General features: G+C 33.8%; 2 protein-coding genes across 2 annotated transcripts in view; one reads left to right on the top strand and one right to left on the bottom strand.

The window, feature by feature from the left end:
* Positions 1–3,187, bottom strand: part of LOC117112093 (pancreatic triacylglycerol lipase-like) — a 7,804-nt gene extending 4,617 nt beyond the window's left edge. The window contains exons 1-3 of the mRNA XM_033255143.1: positions 3,044–3,187; positions 1,543–1,979; positions 242–473 (exon numbers count right to left, since the gene is read on the bottom strand). Coding sequence (XP_033111034.1) covers positions 242–473; positions 1,543–1,979; positions 3,044–3,092 — 718 coding nt within the window. The 5' untranslated portion in view covers positions 3,093–3,187. The remainder of the gene's footprint in view (positions 1–241; positions 474–1,542; positions 1,980–3,043) is intronic.
* Positions 3,188–6,619: 3,432 nt separating this feature from the next.
* Positions 6,620–13,168, top strand: part of LOC117112094 (ribosome production factor 1-like) — a 33,626-nt gene continuing 27,077 nt past the window's right edge. The window contains exons 1-4 of the mRNA XM_033255144.1: positions 6,620–6,817; positions 7,483–7,539; positions 9,083–9,163; positions 11,486–11,581. Coding sequence (XP_033111035.1) covers positions 6,662–6,817; positions 7,483–7,539; positions 9,083–9,163; positions 11,486–11,581 — 390 coding nt within the window. The 5' untranslated portion in view covers positions 6,620–6,661. The remainder of the gene's footprint in view (positions 6,818–7,482; positions 7,540–9,082; positions 9,164–11,485; positions 11,582–13,168) is intronic.

Raw genomic sequence — 13,168 nt, 5'->3', positions numbered from 1 at the left:
TAATAATATAATAATAATAATAATAATAATAATAATAATAATAATAATATTATTATTGAGGATAGTGATTATACTGATAATGATTGATGATGTAGATAGTGATAATGATTGATGATGTAGATGTTGACAATGGTGCTGATGATGATGCTGACGATGATAATGATGCTAACGATGATGATGATGATGACGACGACAACAACGATGAGAATAATAATAAAAATAAAATTATTGATGTTATTACCGGTTGTATAGAGAGGGTCAGTGTCCGTGTGGATAGCATCAACAAACGTGGCATCACTAGGATCAAGCCGGACAACGATGTCTGTATCCTCGAAATAAGGCCCAGCAGGATCAAGCCCCGTTATACGTTTAAGCTTTGGGTTCTGCTGACTTGCCCCTACATAACCGGCAATATGCGACCCTAAGCTATGTCCGATCATGTGTACTTTGTCCGCGCTGTATCCGTAGAGAGACTACAAGTTCAAAATATATATATAATTTAACTGTAGAAAATAAATCCACTCACCGCTGTTATGTTTAAAGCTGACTTTTGTGAATCTGAATTCATTAATTGTCTTTATTACAGATACCTTTTAGATTAAGTTTATATTACTCTACTTACGCTCTAATTCCATCATTTTAGCCATTAAGAATAATGCTCTTTCCAATTCTAAAATGTGTCATCAGTGGAACATTGCCGAACATTAAAATGAATTCCTGAACTTGGTGTACTTCTTGAATTAGTCTTGTATTTTCAGTATTGCCAAGTGGTAGCAAGTCAGATTTTCTACCTTCGTTTATTTTCGTATTTATATTTTTCTATTTTGTGTTTTATAAGTTTAGCTGTTATTCTTTTGTATGGGCACTAAATTCAGAAATAAAAGATGATTGAATGAATTACTTCTCCCATATATATATATATTTATAGATTAGCAAAAATCAACTTTTAATGTACATTTAACTGTAATAAGAGTTGAAACATGTATCATCCTAATAATGTTACTTAGCAGGTCCCTTCTTTTCCTGGTCAGTTTAGTCAGAAATTTAACTATTCAGTTTAATCAGTCATGAACTTGTCAGTAAGTTAGTCAGTATTTAATTAGTCAGTACCGGTATGTATTTCAGTCAGTTAAGGCCAACTCAGACAGCGTCGTACGACGCAGCTCGACGCGACTTGTTTTTTTCCGCGTCGGGTCTGTGTGAGTTAAACGCAGACGCGATGGTTTGCGTCGGGGGGTCTGTGTGAGTTAAACGCGGACGCGATGGTTTGCGTCGGGGGGGGGGGGTGCAGTCTTGTTGTAGAATATTAAACATGTTTAATATTTCTCACGAAGGCTGTCCCCGACGATGAATCGCGTCGGGCTGCGTCGTACGGCCTTTAGTTTAGTCAGTCATTTAATAGACAGTTAATCAGTCAGTCTTTCAGTCAGTCAGTTTAGTTAGTCATTGACTAGTCACCATTAAGTTTGTTTAACCAGTCAGTCAGTCAGTCAGTCAGTCAATCAGTTAGAATTATTAGTTTTGTGTTCATTTATTATTTACCTTCAGTACATCAAGGAGATACGATGCTTCAGCAGCAACAACTCTCGTATTGGTAGTGGACTGGCCATATATCGCGGTGGCCCCTTTATGCCAATTTATTCTAATGATATTAAAGTCATCATTGTTAACCAACTCAGCGACCATTTCAATCATCCAGGCAGCATACGCGCTCTCGGTGTAGCCATGACAGACAATCTTCGTTTCTTTCAATGGATCAAACGTGGAAGATGTTATGGTGGAAATATCGTTCGTATCCAGAAACTGAGGAGTTATTGGATTCGATCTTGTATTCAACAGAAATTCTGTGCCGACTTCGGCGCGAGTACTCGGAAGATTACCTATAGGTCGAAGTAGTGGGTCGAAGAATGGGGGTCCATTGTCTATACACCCTATTTGCGGGTAGCAAACGATATCATCAGATGCGAACACTTTACCAACTGAAATAAAACATGTTACAAAGTTAGTAAATCAGTTTTAGTATACAGTATAAATAGAAATAGGATCACTTAAATGATATATTATTCATTTTAGTAAGCAGTCATTTATTTCAGGTTCCTCGCCGTTTATACGCACAACCAGAGGTGTCTTTAATAGGGTTTTGGGTGAAGAGGAGTGCGGAACCCTAGGAAAACTCTCCCAAAAATTTAGACACACACCAAATTTTCAAGAAATTAACTTAATTTGAGTCAATGTTGTGTCTAACAAAGTTTTCTACACTAGTAGTCTGCTTAGTTCACGTTTAACAAGACATTAATGTCGATCGAAAAATATTTACATTATTATTTTAATGACAATTTAATTTTTGGTGACGCAGTCATTTTTAGTAAGCAATCATTTATTTCAGGTTCCTCCCCGTTTATACGCACAACCAGAGGTGTCTTTAATAGGGTTTTGGGTGAAGAGGAGTGCGGAACCCTAGGAAAAATCTCCCAAAAAAATTTAGACACACACCAAATTTTCAAGAAAAGAAATACAGTCAATTAGTTATAAGACTTTATATTACCTCGATTCCCATTTCGATTCCCGACTCCCCATTTTTCACCGCAGCCCCAGTACCAATAACATTAACAATAATAATGTCAAAAATAATTACAATAAAAGAGTTTCAGTATCGTAACATTATAATTATAATAATAATAATAATTAGAATAATAAAATATCTATAATGTTAATAATAATATTATGCTATAAATTTAGGTAAAACGCCGAATGTTCTGCAATTTTTAGCTAATGTTATGTCTGCGTCTGCCGCTTTTTCAACCTCCTTGCTGAGTTTCTCAAACAGTCTAAGGTCTTGCTTTGTGACCGTACTGGTTTGTGTAAACTCATTAATACAGCCCAAATCCGAGCAGTTACAATTAGTAAAATAAATTCGAATTTAAGAGCAACAAATATTCGGAAGTTTTACTGTATTATGCATGACTTCACACAAATCAGTACGGTCGTAAAGCAAGACCTTAGAAACTTGTTAATAACAATAACCATCAGTCACAATACTTACAGTCGGTTGCTCCGCATATGGCTACTATTACCAGGACAACATAACCCATTGTGTCTTTTACAGACGTCGAATGTTACAGTCTCATGCGGAATGTATAGATATACGAATCCATATCAGTTAGAGACCATATGTCATTTTCTCTGTCTTTAAAATAATACAAACAGTAACATCGAACCGAAAACATATGTTACACTAAGTCGAATCTCAATTCATGAAAGAAATACATAAAAAGTATATAATCTTCAATTTTGTTTACCTGTCATTGACTGTTTATGTCATTCTTTCACCTCCGTGTACTTGCAAATGTTTATAACTTTGAATATGTGATATCCACCAAGCATTTTAAAGTTCTCTTATGATATTGATATAATGATATTAACCTTTGAAAAAGTGATCATTTCATTAAATTGGCATTTATTAAGGCATGTATGTATGGTATCATCTATTTAATCATCATCATCATCATCATCATCATCATCATCATCATCATCATCATCATCATCATCATCATCATCATCATCATCATCTTCATCATCTTTATCATTATCAGCGGCGGCAACAGTTCCTTGCACCAGCAGAGCAATCGTTCCTTTATTCAGTGTTTGATTCATACATTAATCCATTCATCAGCACACACATTCGACATCCATTTATTCATTCATCTATCCATCATTTATTCGTTCGTCCCCTCGCTCGTTCGTTCGTTCGTTTATTCATTTATTCGGTTCTTTCTTCGTTCATTCATTCATTCATTTGTCCTTTCGTTCAATAATTCATTGGTTCTTTTGTTCCGTTCGTTCGTTCATACATTCATTCATTCATTAAGACATTCATTCAAGTATGCATAATATTCTTTTACTCATCCATCTTTCTATCCATTCATTCAATCATTCATGCATCTATTATTATTATTATTATTATTATTATTATTATTATTATATTATTATTATTATTATTATTATTATTGTTATTATTATTATTATTATTATCATTAATAATAATAATAATTATTATTATTATTAATATATTCAAAAACTTAGCATAAATTAAGGCGAAATTTTGCTAACACTAGCGGTAACGGCCATCGTTATAACCCAGCATGATCCAACAATACGTGGTTTATGTATATTCAATATCAAAGATAAATCGACTCATTACCGTGTTTCATTAAAATTTAACTAAGGAAAGCCAGTTGTTTGCTTAATTTCCTTATCACCACCAATGTCGCTTTGGCGGTTCGAGTACAGTATATTAATTAAATGTGGTGGTATAATCTCATACGTGAAGTAGGTATAATCTATTTTATCAATTATTCATGTTAGGTTCAACTGTTTGCTGGACCAAGAGGTTCAGAAGGTCACACGTGATAGGAAAGGGTGTGACTTGAGTTTGAGGAATGAAAATTTAACTATTTACGAATAATCTTTCTCTAAAGCAAATTGGCTAGGGAAATACCGAGAGGGCTCAATTTTTTTTGTTCTGGTAGTAGGCCTAGCAGTGCGTATAGCCTTATTTTACGTAAAACAAATCTTTACTTTTAATCAATTAAGAATAAACAAACATGAGCACCCTTGATAATTACAGCCACTGTCAAAGATAAAACATTCATCACTTAATTGAGTCAATGTTGTGTCGGAACAAAGTTTTCTACACTAGTAGTCTGTTTGTTCACATTTAACAAGACATTAGAGTCGATCGAAAAAATATTTACATTATTATTATAATGACAATTTAATTTTTGGTGACGACATCTTCGATAAGATTTGTAGACAGTACTTATTTGAACATGGCGCCTGATCAGAAATCTACAAGCACAATTCACCATCACTGAATTGCTTACTATATAGTAGAAAAGAAAAGAAAATGATTGAAAAAGGATGGCTTGTAAATTAGAGGGCGGCAGACAGATATTTACAAATTACAGCAGCTTTTAATACATTTCATCATGGACTTAAATTATAATGCGGCACTGAAATTTACCAACATCGCAATTGCTATCACAAATAATATAGGCCTATAATAGCGGTTGTTGATTATGGTAAGTAAGTAATTTTATTCCTTTTCTTTTATACCAGAGGCACAATCGTAAAAGATGTGCAACAATAGCAAAGTCAGTAAAAACTTAATTAATCTGATTAAAAGCATGAAAATACTGCAGTAGAGCGAAATATATAGGCCTATAACAAGGGGTATAAAAAAAATAGGGGTATACAAAAATAAAAATCTCTGAAATCACATGAAATTGAAAAAAAAAACAAAAAAGACAGGAATACAAAAATAAAAATCTCTGAAATCACATGAAATTGAAAAAAAAAACAAAAAAAAAAAACAAAAAAAAAAACAACAATTACTAATACACGATGAGTGAGAACATTATATTAAATGCATGTAGGCTATAACCCTTGTTGTGGAGTGTGAAATTTAGCAAAATTTAGCCAGGCTCTGGAGAAAAGAAAACCCGAGTATTGTAAGAGTTTTCTTAGACACCTCTGTGGCAGTAAACTGAAAACTCAAGAAGATAGGGCCCTACAGATTTTGAATATAAACACAAGGGAAGGAGGGGTAACCTCTATTCCCCCCCCCCCGGCTTTTAAATGTTCAAATATATGTGTCCTATTAAAAACTACCAATTTTTTCGTCAAAAACCCCTTGTAATTCATTTATACATTAAAAAGGTTTCATCCTAGCCGCTTCGGTTAGGATGAATAACTGACTTTGACTGATATTGCGAGATAGCAAAGGATGCTTAAAATATTTTCTCATAGCATAAAGGCCTGTTTATTGCGTGCACCCTATAACGATAACGATAAAAAGCTAAAAAGCTAATGAAAGTTTTTATACTAGAATGATTCGATAAAGATTTGTCGTATACACGATAAGGAAATATTGTGACAAATCACTTCAAATGACATCATAATCATGAAAAAACGAGAAAATCGTAGTAGTCCGTAACAACGATTTTGTCGTTTCTCCATGATTATGACGTCATTTGAATTGATTTGTCAACACATTTTGTTATCGTGTACACGATAATTCGTTATCGAATCGTCCCAGTGTAAAAATTTCTGTTATCGCTTTTATTTTTTATATGAACAATTGCTTTTTAGCTTTTTATCGTTTTATCGTTATCGTTGCAAGTATAAACAGGCCTTCAGGATGAAAACTCACGTGGCCGATAATTTGTTTTTCTTTCTGTAATTGGTCAACCTTTTTTATTATATAAATGCGTCATAGATATTAAAATTCCACTGTTATAAAAAACAAATGGTACGTAAAATAGTGATCTGGAAATCTAGGCACGTTTTTTAAAGGTTATAGGTGGTTATACAGACGATCTTCGTCAAAACATGCCCGTTTCATTGTTCTTTTCTTTTTCCGTTGATTAATCTTTTACCATTATTAGCTCAATTTGTGACCGATTTTTTTTAGCCTCATATCAAAATCTGTGGTTAATTGAATATTTTTTTATGCAGTAAAATTATTATTAAATAATTTGTCACACAATGCAGGAATTAAAGTTTGAATATTATTAAGAGATCAAATAAATGAAATGATTTTCCAGAATGATTGACAGATGTTCAGAGAAGTCACGCCTACATTGATATTTTTAAGTAAAAGATGGCTGAAACCATGTGTACGTCGTCCGAACATCAACAAGATGGGGAAAAGAAGCCTATGGTTGACAGCGGTATTCCAGCGCCAAATATATCGAGCATAAAGAATAAGAAAAGAAGAATGGAAATATATAAACAAATGAAGGCAGAAAGAAGGAAGGTGATTATGACCACCTTTATCGTTTTAATCTGCTAGGCCTAGCCTAGGCCTGGCAGAAATGTATGTATGAGCTAGCCTAGGCTAGGCTGCTACGCGACGACAAAATGCCTGGCTCGCCCTCTCACATTTGGCTTAACGAGGACTGCGTAGCCTGTAGGCCTAGATGACAAAGATAGGCCTAGGCCTAGCTAGGTCTAGGCAACATCTATGAGCTTGCCTATGCTTGATGATAGAAGTATATAGACTTTGCTAGGTCCTAGCTAGGAATAAATAAATATATATTTACAGTAAGCCTATGCCTACATAATTAGAATTTAGAAATTGTGATTTTGTGACTCCACTAACTACTAGGCCTAAAGCCTAGGCCTAGGCCTTGGTCTACAATTCGTACAAGCGAGGGTTAATTGACTGCAACAACAACAACAATGCTTGGTAGCCTTACACAATATTATCAACCCAGGGAGAAGGTTTTATTTTTTTATACATATCCCTGATCAAACCAAATAATTTAAAATTCTTGACCCATGTCCATCCTCTTTTCTAAACCACTTTCATCCTCTTAATTTACATCAGTGTACATACAGGCTCCATTTGAAAAAAAACTGAAATAATTTTTTTAATGAATTCATGTTTTCATAAAATTGTAAAATTCTTTTTATTTTTAGCGGGAAATTAAGCAGAAAAAACTTAAGAGAAAAGAAGCCAAAATGCTAGGTGACAAGGTAAGAACTTTGTTAATAACTGCATTGATGGAAATCTTGCACAAAACAAGAGTAACGCATGACTGTGATGGTAGTTTAAGTACAGTATTTACTGTAAGTATGCCATTTTCAGGACATTGCCTTGTTATAAACTCCAACACACATTCTGTCTCCAGAAAACCATCAACACAAACATTTTTCCCCTTAACTTACAAAAAACTTGAAGAATTGTATTGCTCCAATACTGTATAAAAAAAACCTAATATTTTAAATTTATATTTTTCCAAGTTAAAAATTTTTTTTTTGCTACATTATTATTTCAACTTTATCCATTTATAATTTTTTTTGTCATGATTGTTGGGTTTTTTTTTACATAAGTTTTAAGTAGCTGTTTAATAATGATAGTAATACTGTAACGATCTAGAAATATAATTCAAAACATAGTTGTTACATGTAATAATATTGACTTGTGTAGCACTTTTAACTTAAAGTGACAAAGCGCTTTACATCAAAATGAAGTAGCATGATTTAAAAGTTACAATTACGTGATAACGTTAACTATAGCTTAAAGCATAACAAATATAAATAAAACAGACACCGATAATTTGCATATAAGGTCACAGATTGGGAATAAGGCTAGAAAATTATCAGAACTTGCCTGTTTACCTTTAGTCATTTTGGAACAATTGCATTTTAAGATATTTCTTGAACAATTGAACATTTGGTACATTTTGTAAAGGTTGGTAATTTTCCACAATACTGGACCAAGCTTGGAGAATGCTTTGTTCTCTATTACTTGTTTTGTGAGCGGTATTCCAAGTCATTCCCCATTGTACTTTATGTTGTTTTAAATACGATTCTTTGATTTCTAATTTATTTAATAATAATAATAATAATAATAATAGTGTAGTTTTATATAGCACACATATCCTTCTAATGTAAGATGCTCAGGGCGCTTGAAATGTGGACTAGGAACTCGACCAATATTACTGTTGTGCATTTTATCAACAAGATGTAGTTTTGAAGTATATTGTTTAATATTTCTGTTTTGCATTTTATTAAGTTTATGTAATTGTACAGTAATAGTGTTTTATATAAATTCTATTGTGCATCATCAAATTTATTATGATTGAAAGACTTCATCAGTTTTCATTAGGTACTTGATTTCAATATCCTTTTGTACACTGAACCAAAATTGATTACTTTTTTTTTAACGTAAACTGAATACCAGTCATATTTTAGTTGACATTTATATATTTTTCCATATTTGATGCAATTCAGCTAGCTGCCTAGCAAATTGAATACATTATTTAAAGTACTTTGAAAAGTTTCTCAAACTAAGTAATATCTTGAAAACCAGTTGACTGGATTGCAAATACTTTTGGTCAATCATTGTCTTTTGTCTTTGTTTTCTGTGTGCTTTTATTTATCTATGAGCATGGGATATCTGCTTAATTTAAAAAAAAAAAAAGCACAAAACAAATTGAATACTGAATAATATTCACTGCATTTGATATTGTCAGATCTTTAATACATTTTTCATTGAACTTGTATTCCATTTTAGGCACCACCAAAGCAAGTGCCAAAGACAATTGAGAGTATGCGGGTGTATGATGAAACCATGGTCGACCCGACAGATGAAGAGGTAAGAGAAGTGTAGTCTGTATGGCTGGAGCACAGATTAACTAGATCATCGGGTGTCAGTTTCCAATACCTAGAGTAGGCCTAGTTATCGCCTGCCATTAAACGCCGATAGGCTGACGGCGGCCAGGCCTAGCATGAACCGACAGTGCAGCAGCGTTGTCCATTACGCATAGAGCCTAGCTGAATTTACCTTTGATAAAAACCAAATTACTTTAATCGCTGTCATTCTTCCACTTAACAAAATGTTATTTTAACTCTTATTTAAACATCTGTATGTTTTATTTATGGCTCTTTCTATCGTGTTCTTTGTAGTTGTTAGATCGCCGGATTGTATTGTTTACATGCATTTTGCGATCATATCATTCACGATGTCAATAAGTTGGTGACCCCAACACTCTCGTTCGTCATTGTAAACATGTGCGCTCAATCTGCGTTGGTAGTTGCGTTGTTCTGGTTAGGTTTATTACATTAATATAATGATTATTATACCAAAATGGAAGAAAAGATCGAACTAATAATAAATAAATATAACAAACTTGATTTTATCAAAAAAAATATACATTATGACTTTGTAAAACGTGCGCAATTGGACTTTTTTTAACGGTAATTAATTGATCGGTGATGACAAAAGACCATTCGTAAAATCGACTATTCGTAAAATCAACTTTCGTAAAATGGACGTTTTACTGTACTAAGATCCAGATTAATAGTTTCAGTACATACGCGCTCAGCTTTGCTGTTGAAGTTAGTCTGTATGGAGCACATACACTGTGTTCACACTACACCATATAAACGTTAGTAGGATCCAGATTAATAACAATACGTACGTGCTCACTGTTGTGTTCATACACGAAAATCCCCATCAAGAAGATGACGGTGGGATCACTAGCCAATAGGAAATTGGAATGCGTACATCTGATTGGTTAGTGATCGAAATAAAATCAACTTGTGTATCCACTTCCTGGTAACCGATTGGGCGTTCTCACACGTGTGCTAATGGATCAGGCTAACAGTTAGCTCCTGATCTGAATATTTAGGCTTCAGTGTGAACCTATCCAGAATGGAAATGTTAGTACAGTAGAACCTCGATTTTACGTACGGTACGGGACCAGAGGGCGTACGTAAATCGGGGTATTCGTAAAATAGAGGTTGGGTTAAATTTGTGGTAACCTTTGACCTAATACGTACGTAACGCTAAATAAACGTATGTACGAACGAACGGTGATACCTAGGCTAGATCTAGGCCTACGAATAAAGCCATGTGTTTAGTGTTCTTATTCATCACTTTACGATGTCATAATAAAGTGTTCAAATAAAACCATGTGTCTAGTGTATTAATTCATCACTTTATATCTTTTATTTAACTAAAATAAAGAACATGAAAATATTGTAAGATTACCTATACGACAAAGGTATAACTTGGGAATTCCCCTTCATGCCTATTCTAAACAACAGAGATGTGGTGTTGTCTGGGCATGTTGAGACAAACTAAACCCATGTGCGCTGCACTGGGCGAGCCAACCAATTAGCGTTCGTGTACGTGAAACAGCAACCATGTAATATGCACTGGGCGAGCCAACCAATCAGCGTTCGTGTACGAAACTATGTCTACTCAGCTTCGTGTAGAAAATTCGACCAGACGAGTTCTTCCACGAAGCTAAGGAGGAAAGTAATAATTTTGAGCACCATCGGTAGTTGTTCATCTCACTCAGTTCACGTGGTTTTAGATTATAACAACCCGGTATTAGACTCAATCAACGTTGCTGTTTAATGAAAATACGTTGCATTATGGTTTGTTTATTGTTATAGTTTATTGTTATATTCTTTTTACTTATGGTTGCTCTCAAAAGGGCGGTTTGTTTTGAATATTTTCGGGGTTTTCGGCGTACGTAAAACAGAGGGTTCGTATAACTGGGGTACGTAAAAATGAGGTTCTACTGTACTTTATGGTACGTTAGTAAGGAATCCAGCTGCCAGCCAGATATAAAGTGAGAAAGAATTTTCAGAATTGAAGACCGCATGAGACTAATAATTACCAAAAAAAAAATTGTTAAAAAATGTTATTAATGGGAGTGCAATTAAATTGGAAAAGGGGAAGTTCAGCCATCGATTGACCTTTCCACTAAGTCCCGCCCTGGATATATAATTTTTCTAATGACCCGCAAATAAAACTTTGTTGGTCGCCAGCATAAAAAGGAGCAACTGAAGTAAAACTCGAAAGCAGTATATTCATTTGTAAAGTACTGTATTAAATATTAACTGCTCATATACTTAGAATCCCGAACAACACTGCATGTCACTTTACCCATTGTTTTTTTCGTAGGTTATGAAAGATGAGGCACAGGATGAGATGGCCTCCTATTTCAATCGGTTGACGGAACCCAAGATTCTGATCACAACTTCAGACCGTCCGAGATCAGTAAGTGTCGTAAAATGAATTTCTGGTATTTGATTTCTGAATAGGAATCTAGAAATGCTGTATAACACGGAACTACTAAGACAGTACTGTAGTTCTTCATTTATTTAAAGTATGGCTGTGTCTTGGTGTTTAATATCTGATAACACAAGACAAATTTCTTTCAAGGAACAATAATATTTTTTCTCTGCTTTATTTAATACATCTGTGCCAATGCATTTCTGTGTAAATTTGGCTTGTGTCCCATGTCATTTCTGTGCTAGATAAAGTAGACAACACATGATAATTAGCACGAGTCTTTGTGCATTGATTTTTGTGTTCAGAGGAATGGCTTTTATCTTTCTTGGTGTATAATGATAATAATAATTTATTTATAACGACACTTTGTACCAATGTGCAATGAAGCCTGTCTCAAATGCACAATGTGATGTTATGTCTTGTGTGGCCATAACAGTCAGTTTTTATGTCACTTGGAGACACATATTCTCACTTTTTAAAAACCACATGATTTTTACACTTGTTCTTCATAGCGCCCTCTATTGCCTGTGTATTGATTTTTGGAATTTGGTATACAAATATGATTTCTAACGCTTGTTACATCTGTCGCTCCTGCTTTTAAAAGTCGTCCATTCTATCAACAAAAATAATTAAATTAAGGGTCAAAGGCTTGCTTATTTAGCATATCCCACCTTGATTTAGGTACCCCATGAACAATACACATCTAGATGTGTATAAGAGACAGTATATATATATATATATATATATATATATGTATGATATGTCCACAATATTTCGTCACATAAAGTGACATTGTGAATAGACTTTTAGTGGCCATTGATGTTTGGTTGACCGCTCACTGTTTTTTTAAGTACATTTCACATCCAGGTGATGAACAGTTGCTTCTTATATTTTTAGTATGTATACACAGATATACAGTACTCTATGCTTTGGTGGTGGAATTCCTTTTTAAAATGGAATGTGTTAAAATTCTTCTCTAAAAATGGAATGTGTTATTAGGTTCATCACGAGTTTGCATTCTAACTAAACATCCAACCTATCAGGGAGTTGGTAATTGGTCCTACGCTTTGAAAGATGACCAGTGACTGATAGCACTCTTATTAATGGACTTTGTTTAAAAGTAATTTTGACCTAGATTCTGCAGTATACACATGCTCTTATCATGAACTTATTCTTGTGATTCGTATGATAACTAAATCCAAGATTTAACATATACAAAATTAAGCTTTATGTCTCTGGAATATGTTTTATTAAAATTATACGACATTAGATAGACTTAATTTTTTTTAGATTTTTCTCCTTTAAAAAAAAGTAGTCTCAGTCAATGCTCCGCCAGTCCAGCTGATAAAATTTCAATGAATGTCCTTGATATTTATGGGAAAATGTGTAATGTAGGCTTGTACACCTGATTACTGAATATTGCAAGGCTATGTCAAAAATGTGTGATCTTGCAGTTGCTGTTATTTAGCAACATGATATGCAACCTTGAAGTCTGAAGTGATGACGGAAAACAGTATGAAATTCATTTTTATTATTGAATTGCCATTAAAAACATTACTTGTGCTATATCCA

Source organism: Anneissia japonica, unplaced genomic scaffold (assembly GCF_011630105.1).
Source record: "Anneissia japonica isolate Jap-2015-1 unplaced genomic scaffold, ASM1163010v1 scaffold3934_len446420_cov169, whole genome shotgun sequence".
Lineage (NCBI taxonomy): Eukaryota > Metazoa > Echinodermata > Crinoidea > Comatulida > Comatulidae > Anneissia > Anneissia japonica.
This window is presented reverse-complemented; position numbering and strand designations above follow the sequence as displayed.